The 13,606-nt window shown below is 37.2% G+C and overlaps 1 protein-coding gene across 1 annotated transcript in view; it reads left to right on the forward strand.

Moving 5' to 3' along the window:
- Positions 1-11,552, forward strand: part of NPEPPS (aminopeptidase puromycin sensitive) — a 78,975-nt gene extending 67,423 nt beyond the window's left edge. The window contains exons 18-23 of the mRNA XM_044676506.1: positions 2,988-3,130; positions 4,847-4,903; positions 6,090-6,197; positions 7,143-7,298; positions 7,639-7,686; positions 10,026-11,552. Of these exons, the coding sequence (XP_044532441.1) occupies positions 2,988-3,130; positions 4,847-4,903; positions 6,090-6,197; positions 7,143-7,298; positions 7,639-7,686; positions 10,026-10,178 (665 nt within the window). The 3' untranslated portion in view covers positions 10,179-11,552. The remainder of the gene's footprint in view (positions 1-2,987; positions 3,131-4,846; positions 4,904-6,089; positions 6,198-7,142; positions 7,299-7,638; positions 7,687-10,025) is intronic.
- Positions 11,553-13,606: the final 2,054 nt, after the last annotated feature.

Below are 13,606 nucleotides of genomic sequence, written 5' to 3' on the forward strand. Positions count from 1 at the left end.
TACACATTGCTAATATAGTGTGTAAAAGCCAAGGGAAAAAGGTCCATAGACCCATAGCCACATATCAGTTACATGCTTTTTTATTGCCTCTGATTAATATCAGGCCCTGGATTCCTTTCAACATTTGTCTTCCTATAAACTTGTTGCAATTTTATTGCTTTCTTTTTAATTTAAGAGGTAGAAATAAAAATGCAGGCATTTCTATTGGATTACTTTTTTTTTTCATTGTATGCCAATGACTAAGGAATAATTGAAGACATTAAATTTTTGTAAGTAGTAGTAACAAAATTTGAAATTTAACACTGTAGTAGAATGAGCATTGAATTTGGGGAGAGGGAAGTTCATTTTAAATCCTAGTTCTACCAGGTAATACTTCTCTGACCTTGGGCAAATCACTTAGACACTTTCCATGTTTTATTTTCCTCATTTGTAAAAAGAGATATGTGACCTTTCTTGCCTGATGATCACATGTAACACTTAAAACTCATTGCTGTGTTCTTGTGATAGAAGAATCCACATTTTACTGATAAAAGAACCAAGCACACACTTTATATATCAATACAGGTATGAAGACTCTCATTAGGTGCCTTGGACATAACTGAATGATCAAATATGTATCTTAATGGTCTTGATAAGAGACCTTACCTGAATAATCAAAGTGTTATCAAACTGAAGGACAAATTAATTTCAGATAGATGGCTTTTGTGATTTTATTTCAAATTAGATAGCAAACACATGTCCTTTTTTTTTTTAAGGTAATCTAGTATATCATTTCATACTTCATTCCTCTTTTGAAATATTTCCAGTCAATTATTTTTTATTAGTATCAAAACAGTTCTTTATAACATGAATCAATTGCAAAGGCAACCATTGACATGCTGATAGTCACAAACATCTAAAGAAAATAACTTTTTTATTTTGATGGATCTATCAGGACCCCTCACTCTGTCATTAAGCATTTATTAAGCATCTTCTATGTCCCAGGCCTTGTCCTAAGCACTAAATTCAAAGTCAAAAGATAGCTCCTGCCCTTGAAGGGCTCATGGTCTAATGGAGATTACATTATGCAGTCATGTATGAACAAACTATATAAAGGATAAATAGGAAATAATTAACAGAGGGAAGGCACTAAAATTCAGAGGTATGGAAAAAGGTTTCCTGTAAAAAGTGAGAATTTAACTAGGCCTTGAAGGAAGCCAGGACCCATTTGAGGTGGAGATGAGAAGGAATAGCAGTATTCCCTGCATGGGGAAAAGCCTTTTGTAGGTAGCCTTCCCAAAGTGTTAAGCCACCAAGGCCATGAGAAATATGGGATAATAGTTAATGGGGATGGACTTAACACAAGTAAAGGGTTTTTGAGGATGAAGAAGACATAGGCATAGGCAGTAGGGAAGCAGTCAGAAATGGAGAGGATAAAGATAAGTGAGAGAGTGGAATGCATAGAGTAGACAAACTGTTGGAGAAGTTGTGATGAAACTTCTAAATGTAGAGGCTTTAGCCTTGACAAGGAAAAGGAAACCTTTATGTAAAAAGGGTAAGGAGGAGATAGTGCCAAAAGGCATCAGGGTGATATGAGATAGAGAAGAGGGAACTTTTAGTGAATGGTCTCAGCTTTTTTTCCAATAAAATACTAGGCAAGTTTCTCAGCTGAGAAGATGGGTTCCACGTAAGCCATAGGAGATTTGAAGATGGATGAAAAGGCTTGGAAGACCTGCTGGAGTGGGTAGGATAATGAGATATTTAGGAAGGTATAGAAGGATTATCTGGCAGCAGTGAAAGCCCAGTTGAATTTATGCAATATAAAATTGTAATGGACCCAGTCAAAAAACAGTTGTGTGATTTTTCTCCATCCTTGTTCAACAGCATGTGTATAAAGGCATCAGATGGGTAAGAATGATTGAAGGCTGTGACTTAGCAGGGGAAAGTCAATGATATGATAAAAAGGAAAGGGTACTCAAGAAAACAGGGTAGAGTTGAAGTGTGGAAATTTTCCACACTGGAAAGTGTGGCTAATGCATAGGTAATGGCCTGGGATAGAACTGAGGAGTTGAGGGATTGGTGGTCCTGGTGTGAATAAAGAGCAATAGGGTTTGGAAAGGCAGAAGGAGAGGTGGAAAGCCAAAAGATTGTGGTTAAAAAAAAAGAAGGAATTTCAGAATTTAAGCACATGGAGGTAGTATATTTGTGAATGTTAGCAAGATCAAGAGTATGATTATTTTCATGACTCAGGTGATGTGAAAGAGTAAGTCACAGGTAGGTCAAGGAACTGTGAGGTTAAGAGACTTGAAGAAGTATGAGTAGCTATGTTTAAGTACTTTAGTATAAGGCAGAGTTGGGAAAAACAGAAAATTGTAAACCAGGTACTGAACTCATTGAGGAAAGAGCAGGATTATCCTGGAGTTCTATAGACGAGCTACTAGATTTTGATTGGTGATAAATGCAGATTTTTTTTTTATGATCTTCAAGGAGGAGTGATTATTGAAAGATAGTAATAGGGGAAAACCTGGAAGTGGTAATGAAGAACAAATATTCAACACCCCACCTAGACCAATAAGTCAGGAGAAATGAAAATGTAGCCATTGTTGGGAAAGGTAGCTAAAGACACTTGGTCATCATGACAAGGGAGCCAGGTCTAAAGTGAGATCCAGAAGAAAAAAGAATGAGAAAAGAAATGATTCAAAATGAAAGCAAATTCATTGCTCATAGACCATGCATTTCAAAGGATGGGGGGCAGATAGGTAAAAGTGAAACTTGGGTTGGAGGGGATGCATTGAAGGGTATAGTAATAAGGAAATGGGGAAAGAGGTGGGGAGCGTTGGGGTATAAGTTTGGGGTGATGCCTTTCCAGGGTTCAGAATCACTGGGATCTGTGAGAACATCACCATGTGCTCCTTCAAGAATATGGAAATAGTCAAATGAAGTTCAGGTTGCTGCAGAATTTATAGAATCCTATTTAATTACAGGTATAATTCGTTCTCACTTCTCAGGTCATCTAGATGCGCTTCTTCGGGGCCTGGTTCTGGGCAAACTAGGAAAATCAGGACATAAGCCAACATTAGAAGAAGCTCGTCGTCGGTTTAAGGACCACGTGGATGGGAAACAGATTCTTTCTGCTGATCTAAGGAGTCCGGTATGTTCCTGTATTGTGTTATTTTATTTACTAGAGAACTGTCCTATTCGGATCCACCCTAATTTGGTTTAAAAGTTCTTTACAGTAACCAAAGTGGACCCAAGTCATATCAAATCAATGACCATTTATTAAGTTCTTACTGTATATATAGCAAGTATTGTGCTAAGTGTTGAAGATAAAGAGGAAGTTCTTAGTCTCTGCTCTGAAGCAGCTAATTCATAGGATAATGGGGGAGACTATATACCAGCATTGGTGAACCTTTTAGAGATCACATTCCCAAACTGCACTTTCAGGCCATTTATGAGCCCCCCGAATTACTCCAGAGAGTGGACAGAGGAAGTGCTCATGTTGGTCTGCTGGACAGAGGGGCAAGGCATGCAAAAAAATGTCCTCAGGTATGGTAGAGATGAGGAACAGAGCAGCCCCCTCAGGCATGCCAGGGCATACCTGCTACATCTTCGCCAACACAACTATATATAAACCAGATTTATACAGGATGAAGATAAGCTAGTCTCAGAAGGAAAGGAATAAGGTTTAGGACAGTGATTCCCAAAGTAGGCGCTACCACCCCCTGCTGCAGCAATCCAGGGAGGTGGTAATGGCCACAGGTGCATTTATCTTTCCTATTAATTGCTATTAAAATTTTTTAAAAATTAATTTCCAGGGAGCTAAGTAATATTTTTTCTGGAAAGGGAGCAGTAGGCCAAAAAGTTTGGGAACCACTGGTTTAGGAGGACTGAGAAAGACTTCTTACATAAGGTTCTTTAGTTGTCTTGAAGGAAGCTAGGAGGCAGAGATGAAAAGGGAGAGAGGGGACAGCCAGAGATAAAAGGCTCAGATATTAGGAGATGGAGTGTCTTATACAAGGAATCACTGATTGCAGTGTTCATAGAGGGGAATAAGGCAAGAAAAGACTGGAAAGGTAAGAAGGGACCAGGTTATAAAGGGTTTTGAATGTCAAACAGCATTTTATATTTAATGTTGGAAAGATAAGAAACCACTGGTGTTTATTGAAAAGAAGGTTGATGTGGTCAGATCTTTGCTTAAGGAAGATCACTGTCAGTGGGAGAAACCAAAGACAGGAGACCAAGGAGTCAGACATTGCAATAGATGAGGTGTGGTAATGAGAACTTTACCAGGGTGGTGGCAGTGTCAGAGGAGAGAAGGGGGTGTATTTGAGAAATGTTATGAAGGTAAAATCAATAGATTTCAGCAACAGATTAGATGTAGGGGAGGGATGTAGGAGGGGAGAGGAACTGAGACCATGAGAAGTCAAGAATGAAAACATAGGTTGTCTCATCCCAGAAGATGTGAATTCCTTGAGGAGAGGAGCTTTTTTGTATCACTAGAACTTAGTGGGGGAGCTAGATGGCTCAGTGGATGGAGAGCCAGACTTGGAGATAGGAGGTCCTGGGTTCAAATATGAACTCGGACATTTCTAGCTATGTGACTTTAGGCAAGTCACTTAATCCCTGTTACCTAGCCCTTACAGATTCTGCCTTGGAATAGTATGGGTTTTAGGGGGAAAAAAAGGATTTAGTGCCATGCTTGGCACTTACTTAGTAAGTGCTTAATAAGTGGTTGACTGACTGGCTACATATAAACAGCATCACAAAACCTTTTTGCTCTTTTGACATGGCAATTTACCATGTCTGAAAAAATCTGAAAGGGAAGATTATACTTAACCAAATTCCCTCTTTGATTATTAATTTATAGGTATATCTGACTGTTTTGAAGCATGGTGATAGCACAACCTTAGACATTATGCTAAAGGTGAGTACATGTGGAAATGGGTTCACATTCCTAGTTTGTGACTTTCAGATTATTCTTAATTGGCAAGTAATTGACAAAGGCCATATCACCAACAGAAATGGTAAACTTCCAATAAAAGACATTAAGAGAATAGTACTAGTAGTGTGTATATCACAAATGATTTAATACAAATTATTTTTACTTTTTTATTGCTGTGTTTGTCTCTACTGAATCCAAGTCCTAACATGTTCTTTTTGCTTAAATGGCATGTAGGAGAAAGAGCCGTGTACTAAGTGTCTAGAAGTCTGAATTCAGATTTTAGGCCTGACATTCGTTATACTCTGTGATTACAACCAAGTCGTCTTAACTTTCTGAGCCCACTTTGTGGTTGTAAGGTAGCACTTTGTCAGTTTTGCTATTATAATTAAAACAATTATGCATAATAATGTTAATAAATAATTCAGCATCAAAATTCTTTGAGGTTCCTAAAGGTTTTAGCTCCAAATATAGGAAAAGTCATTATCGTAATTACTTTTGAAACTTCTTCATGAAGAAAAGTTATACTTTCTAATAAAGAAGATATATAGGGTCGATATAAGTAGTTTTGATGACTTGAAATTTTGATATAGTGAGGACCACATGAATCTCATTTCATACCAGCTATCAAAACTCTGCTTAAAATAAAGAGTGCTAGTCACGAGAGAAACTTTGGTTTAAAATTAAACAAAAAAAAAATGTTGCCCATTCTTATTCCTCTTTGCAGAAGGCCAGGGTTCGGTGCTTTAATGCATGCAGTAATTACAACAAATGGTGAAAATTATTTGGTTCTACTCACAGCACATATTGGTCAATAACCTAGCTCAAATAAGTTGCTTCTGTTGCTACCTTTGGTGGCAGAATAAGGCTTCTATTTTCTCTTGGCGACTAATATAAGGAGAAGGGGTAAACCAGTTATCATATAATTAAGTTGAAATGTAGAGGTGCCATCTAGTGGACTAGCATACATGGTTCTCTACTTAGATCAGGTCCTTGAAAAAAGGGAATGTTAGAAGACAAAATTCTAGCAATGAAATATTTTATAGAACCAACTGAAGCTATTTGTTGAGTGCTAATAATTACTGAAATTTTGAGTTTTATTTCATTAGAGCATGGTCCATCTGTAGTGCTTCCTAAAGGAAATTAATAACCCTACTCTTACTCCCTGTAGCTTCACAAAGAAGCAGATATGCAAGAAGAAAAGAATAGAATTGAACGAGTCCTTGGGGCCACTTCACCACCCGAACTAATTCAAAAAGTCCTTACCTTTGCACTTTCAGTAAGTTATCTGGAAAACTGCTTGTGAAGTGAGTTGCCTACTGATGCAATGCAGGTTTCTCTGATTTGGCAGTTTAATCATTAGCTTATTACTTTAAGGCTTGTTTCTTAGGGAAGCTTGCATTTGAATATTTTCTTTTTGCAGAAGACTCCATGCCTGCTATTTATCTCTTTTTAATCTATTTGTTTTATCTATTTTTTATATCTTATATTTATATTTATTTATATATTATGTCTATTTTTTTTTTAACCCCTGTACTTCGGTGTATTGTCTCATAGGTGGAGGATTGGTAAGGGTGGGCAATGGGGGTCAAGTGACTTGCCCAGGGTCACACAGCTGGGAAGTGGCTGAGGCTGGGCTTGAACCCAGGACCTCCTGTCTCTAGGCCTGACTCTCACTCCACTGAGCTACCCAGCTGCCCCCTATTATGTCTATTTTTATTGTCTATTATTATCTATTTTATTATTTATTATTATTATCTATTTATCTCACCCATTTCTTATTCTACGAGAATCTTGCACAGCTGAGCCCTACTTTGATAAATAATCTAATTTGTGCTTTTCTTCATGCCCTATCCTCAGTCTAATAGAGTTCTCTTTTCCTTGGTGGTGATTTTTTCTTAAGATAAATTGAGTGTTCACTTAGATTATAGATCATAGATTTTAGAGCTTGTAGGGAATTTAGAGATTATCAAGTCTAGCCTCCTTTTTACATTATGGTAAAAATGACATCCAGAGAGGTTATATAATTTGCCCAAAATCACATAGTATCTGAGGCAGGTCTTAAATCTAAGTCTGTCTTTACTCCATCTCTCTTTTTACTATACCTTAAAAAAAAAAGTTACCTTAAAAATGGTAACTCTGGGGTTTCATTTAAATAGACACTTATTCTGTTTAAGTATTACCTGACAGTTTAGAAAAATTAAACCTTTTTTCCCCCCCCCAGGAAGAGGTACGTCCTCAGGACACTGTATCTGTTATTGGTGGGGTAGCTGGAGGCAGCAAGCAGGGGAGGAAAGCTGCTTGGAAATTTATAAAAGACAATTGGGAAGAACTTTATAATCGCTACCAAGGAGGATTCTTAATATCAAGACTAATAAAGGTACCCAAGATCCTTTGTGCTTGTGGTTTTTTCATTGTCATTGTTAATATATCCCCCATAATGCGTAGGACCTGCAAAACTCAATCCATGTTCTTTAGGAGCTTACATTCTAAATAGACCAAAGGACACTATTCTTTTAAAAAGTCATGACTTATTTTTGTCCAAAATGAAAATTTAATACCCCACCCCCCTCAAATTAAGGCATTAGTAGCTAGTATGTCATTTGTTTTTAGACCATGTAGAAATTTTTTCTAGCTTCTGCACCCTGTTAACTATGAAACACTCACCTTTGAAATGGGTTCAATTATAAAAACACTATGTACTCTTTATCTCTTTTCAGCTCTCAGTTGAGGGATTTGCAGTTGATAAAATGGCTGCAGAAGTTAAGGTAAGAACTATGCTTTTTTAAATTTAACTTTTCTAGCATAAAAAATATTTCCTTAAATAGCTCTTGCTAAGTTGTAGTCTGAGCTAAGCCTGACATTTCAATTGTAGCTTCAGGTTTAGATTATTTCAGATATCTAGATATTCCTTGTTCCTTATCTGAAGAAAAGATGATATTGATTGCCAACTTGGATTGTCTGTTATCAAGAAAATTTAAGAGATAGCATCACCTTTTCTGGAGTCTTTAATTGGAACATGGCTAGTTGAGACATAACTGAGCTGCATGCTTACAAAGGATTATCTCCTTAATCACCTTTCTGAATTGACAGGCAAGACTACCTCCGTAATGTGGACTCTGCACCTTGGAATTTTGGCATTTTTGTTGCAGGCCAAATTGTCTCTTCATTGCTTAGCCACTTACTAACTGTACATTTTAAAACTCTGAGTTTTGCCTGAGTCTTTTAGGGTAACTGCAAAGGGTCTTGATTCACTTTAAAAGTCCATAGAAATCTTCCCCCATTAAAATGATTAGTTTCTGGGATAAACTAAAGAAGTATCTACTCCCAGAAGGGATCATACATAGAATGTAATTTGTGTATAACTTAGGTGTAGGATTTGACTGCTAGGTGAGGAAAACCTCAGTGCTTCCATTTTCCTTAATATCTTTATTTCCTTTCACTGGATAAATCTAAGGCAGCTAACATTTGAACAGAATTTGAACAGGAGAAATAGAATTGCAGACTTTCATATAACAGGTTCTCTCCCCTCCCAGTTTTTTTTTCCTTTTTTACTCTTCATAAGGTAACATGTTGTATCTTAGGCTTTTGGGTTCTTGGCTATCTTGATTTATATGCAGTCTTGAGAATTATAGGAATTACTGTACACAGAAGTTTCCTACAGCTACTAGTAGTGGATAGTCAGTATTTAAGCTTCATTTCCATACAGCTTTCTGATCAAATGTACATATATCAGTTGCACCTCATGCTCTTTCAAAGCACATTTGACCTTTTGGGGCTGTTCAACCTCATCAGTATTGGTCATATATAACTTAATTTTGAGGCTCTTTTTTATTTTCTTCTCTAACAAACTGGATGTTTTATTCTTAGAAAAAATATTTTAATTATTTCAGCAAACAGTTTCACTATTTAGGAAGCAAATGTGTTTGTGTTAAACTGTTTATCAAACATATATTAAACTTGGAGTCATGAATGTAAATTTGGACCTGATTATGATTTCTGGCTCTGTCACTGTGTGACCTGGGACAGATTTTGTAACTTCTGGGCCCAAATCTCCTCAACTGTTTAATGAGAAGATTGGACTGGATGATCTCTAATATTTCTTCTAACTCTAAATCTGTGGTCCTAAGATTTGGGAAACAAGTTGGGAATCTTCTATGAAGATTTTCAGGCTTACTACCTGTGTAAGAAAACAGCCTAAAGAACACATTGGATTTTAGATAAAGGGTTAAAACACAGGAGGTCCTTAAGAACAAGTGACTCAACTTTGTAGAAGTTAGTTTTCCAGAATCCTAGTTGGACTTTCATTTGGATAATTATTCTTCCATTTTATCATCAGAATGCCAGCCGGTATAAAGAATCTTGCCCTTTTGTTATATTTCTATTTAGTGGTAGCCTTGTTTTACATACAAAGAGCTGCATTTGGTGGAAAATAGTGTTTCTCCAGAATCATATTACAAAGTACAGAATGAGAGAGAGAACACATTGACACATTGTTATTACCTAAGGCTCCTTAAAAGAAAAGTACAGGGGGCAGCTGGGTAGCTCAGTGGATTGAGAGCCAGGCCTAGACACGGGAGGTGTCCTAGGTTCAAATCCGACCTCAGACACTTCCCAGCTGTGTGACCCTGGGCAAGTCACTTGACCCCCATTGCCCACCCTTACCACTCTTCTGCCTCGGAGCCAATACACAGAAGTTAAGGGTTAAAAAAAAAAGAAAGAAAAAAGTATAGACAGAATCCAAGTTTTATTGTCACTTACAAACTAACACTCTTGGGGGACATCATACATAGAAAGTAAGCTTAAGAAAAATGGAATTAGGCCTTCCTTATTGCTATTTTGCATAAGTTGCATTTGAGAAGACTTGATGTTGAATGTTCTGAGTAGTTTGTTTCTATTTTCTCTTAGCCTGGTAGAGTAGAAAGAAGTAGCTAAAGAATGGATAAAGATTCCAGTAGTAATTTTTTATTAGTAAGGCTTATGAGATTTTTGCAAGCCAGCTAATTTCCCCCCCATAACATTACTTAAAATGTTGCTTTCTTCCTCTAAATTCAAATGCTCATTAAGCGTGACATAAACACCCACATTCTGGGTTGTTTTGCAACAGGCTTTCTTCGAGAGCCACCCAGCTCCCTCAGCAGAGCGTACCATCCAGCAGTGCTGTGAAAATATCCTGCTGAACGCTGCTTGGCTGAAGCGAGATGCAGAAAGTATCCATCAGTACCTCCTGGAGCGAAAGGCCTCACAACCCACAGTGTGAACCCCCAAGCATGCAGCCACTGTTGTCCTGCTGCCTCATGGCAAGGAGAAGGTGGAGTTACCCTACAGCTGATTCATATGCCAAGAATTTGGAGTCTTTTCTCAAACCAATGGGGGTTGGACAATGAATGTAGTTAACTGGTTCCTGCTCACACTCCAGAATTAAATTCTATTAAAAAAAAAAAAAAAGGAAAAATCAATTCAGCAAAAAAAAATGTAAATATGATAGTAATAAAATAGAGCATAATGAAACTGTGAAACTTCCTGAAGCCTTGTCAGTGGTCAAAAGGATTTAACACTTCTATGATGTTAATGACAGATGTTCTGTTTTTAAAACCCTACAAAAAGGAAATTTGAGAGGCTTCTAGGTCAGGAGGAATTTGTGAAGTGTCTCGGGCAGGAATGGGTTAATGCCTCTGCAAACAAGCCTATGAGCCAAGGGTAGCGTGCATTTGGGGAACGGTTACTATGAATGGCAGATAGCTGATATGATATAGTCTGAGTCTGTGCATAATTCCGAGTGTTTTTTTGGGGGTGGGGTGGAAGGGTGATGATCTGGGAGATTTATTTTCCTGCATAACGCAATCAGAACCAAGGATAGTAGTCTCTCTCTGCCTCCTTCCCTTCTGTGTGACCTCTTGGCAAAAACAAACAAAACAAAACACCCAATTACTCAGTTCTCCCTCCTTCTTGGTCCTACCTCTTGGTGTCCTTCTTAGAGGTAAAGGAATGATAAGGAAACATCTTTAATAGCCACATTAAATAAGAGAAACTGATTCACATTTTCTTTTCTTTGTAAGGTGATTTTTATTTTTATTTTTTATTTTTTGCAAGAGCCCTGAATTGCGTGCAAATGCAGTGGTAGAAATATAAAGTGTTTCATTTGGGCCTTCTTTAGGGATTTGTTCTACAAAAAAGGCTTTTACTCGTCTGACAGATCCAACTCTTGCAAAGTGGCATTAGCTTGTCCTGGTTAATTGTTGTGCATGTGTGAAGTGGATGATAACTGATGCAAGAGCTGAACTGTACCTTAGTGACAACTGGTAAAAGTAAGAGTATATACCTCTTGCCGCTCTTTGTTCCATCTACAGTGTATTCTACTAACAAGGCCTCACCCATCTAATCCAGTGGGGTTTTTTTGTTTATTTTGTTTTTTGTTGGTTGGATTTTATTTTTTTTTTAGCCCTTTTTCCCTTCCTTGTCCCTCACCAACCCTTTTTTGTTAACAGGAATTCCTATTTGGTGTGGCTTAACTATTTCAGAAGGTCATCAGATTAACTGTCAGACTGCTTCCCTGAAACATTTTTGTGCTATTGTTTTAAAAAAAATAATAATTTAAAAAACTGTTGGCGTTAATAAAAATGTCAATGTGAAATTGATGCCTTGATTTTCTTTTCTGTTCACTGAGCAAGTAGTTTAAAGGACCCCACAACTTTTCTTAGTTGCTATTATTCAAACAGGATTAGAATTTGAGTTGAATTTCTTTCTTAGGGGGGAAAGGTCTTTCAAATTACCATGGTGTTTTTTTGATTGTAGGAAAGGCTGATTCTTGGATATTTTTAGCTCTGAAACCTAAATGGAGGATCTTAATAGAATTATGTTTGGGAATAAAGGGTTTTTAGACTTTAAAGCAACCTTCCCAGATGTTAACTCCAACTTGCAAATAAAAGAGGAAGTGTGCTAGAATGGAAAGAAGATTGAATTTGATGTCAGAAGGTCTGGGTTTAAGGTAGCTCTTCTGTGCATTTTGTCTGAGTTACTTTACTTCTCTGGGCTTTTATCCTCTGATCCCCATGAGTAAAAATAAGGGAATTGGACTAAGTGCTTCTTAAAATGCCATTAATTTCTAAATACTTGTGAAGTCATGTCATTGGGACACAAGCACATCAAAATTTGTGAAATAAGAAATAAGGCACTGGGTCTAAATAGCAAAAGCCTTATGGGTGAAGTTTTCAGTGGGAATAAGCAGATAGTCATGGCTGCAGATTAAAGTTTAACTTGTTGATGATGGCAAACCAGCTGTAAATAGAAGGAATGGCTAAGAGAACAGTTTTAAGAAGCCTGGAAGGACCGCATTACATTGCATAGTTTCCAAAGGTTTTGTAGGTTCCAGTATTTTACATCTTTTTATTAGTTGGGTCAGACCAAAAATGGTTAGAAAAGTTTTCTTAATTTCTGTTCCTCAGTTTCTTCCTACAGAATAAAAGGGTTATACTCTCTTAGTGATACTGAAGGGTCTCTCTAGCATGAGCATTTTATAACAAATTACAATAGACTAGTAATGTCATTCTTGTTCTTGGGATAAATCCTCATTGTTAACTCCCTTACGCCTACTGCATCCTTTTACTAAGATGAGGAAAATAGACTCCCACCCCTCCCTCAAAAAAAAAAACAACAAAAAACCTCCTGAAGAAAATAACTACCTAAAACAAGCAGATTTCCAGGTACCGATTTGGGGATAACCAAGAACAGTTTTTTATTGTTGTTTTTTCCTAAGAGCAGGTTTTGTTAGGAGGAAGAGAGAGACCATAAACACAATCTTGTGGTTGTTCAGTCATTTCTGACTTTTAATGATCCCATTTTGGGATTTTCTTGGCAGATACTAGAGTGGTTTGCCATTTCCTTCTCCGACTCATTTTATAGATGATGAACTGAGGCAGAGTCAGGTGACTTGTCCAGGGTCACACAGCCAATCAGTATCTGAGGTTGGATTTGAATCCATAAAGATGTCTTCCTGATTTCAAGCCAAGTGCTCTATCCACTGTGCTACCTCGCTGCCCCCAAGGTCAGTTTTTCTTGAGACTTCTATAATTTATTTTTTGATTAAATTTTTTTCAACTAACATTTATTTTCTCTCCCCCATTAAAAAACAAACAAAAACCCTTTTAACAAATGTACTAATAATCAAATAAAACAAATTCCCACATTGGCTATATCCAAAAATGTATGCCAAGACTATTTCTTGATGGGCTTGATTTTTAAAGAGGCCAGGCAGGTTTACTGAGGTGGGGAAGGAATCTTAAAGCTTTATTCTGAGTTGGGAATAAAGGATATATAAATATTCCAAACTGAAAAATCACCCCAGAATTATTTGCTTGATCTTGGAATATGATTTATACTTTACACAGAGGTATGAGAATTCACACCAAAGCAAATAATAAAGCCACATTTTGAAGAACTTGGATCACAGGAGGAACTGGGAGATAGGCCCAATACTCCTCCCATACCACCTGCTTAACACTTCATTGCAATTGACTCTATCCTTGAAATATACTGCTCATTTCAAAATGAAGCAAAGTAATAATCTTAAGCAGGGTTGTCTTTTCTTTCACTGATGGACAAGGCAATTTATTTGTGGGGGAAAGAGGCAGTTTTAAAGAGTCGCTCTACTGGAGTGTGGGCCTTACATTTAATGAGAGTTAATATATA

This window comes from Gracilinanus agilis, chromosome 4 (assembly GCF_016433145.1).
Source record: "Gracilinanus agilis isolate LMUSP501 chromosome 4, AgileGrace, whole genome shotgun sequence".
Classification (NCBI taxonomy): domain Eukaryota; kingdom Metazoa; phylum Chordata; class Mammalia; order Didelphimorphia; family Didelphidae; genus Gracilinanus; species Gracilinanus agilis.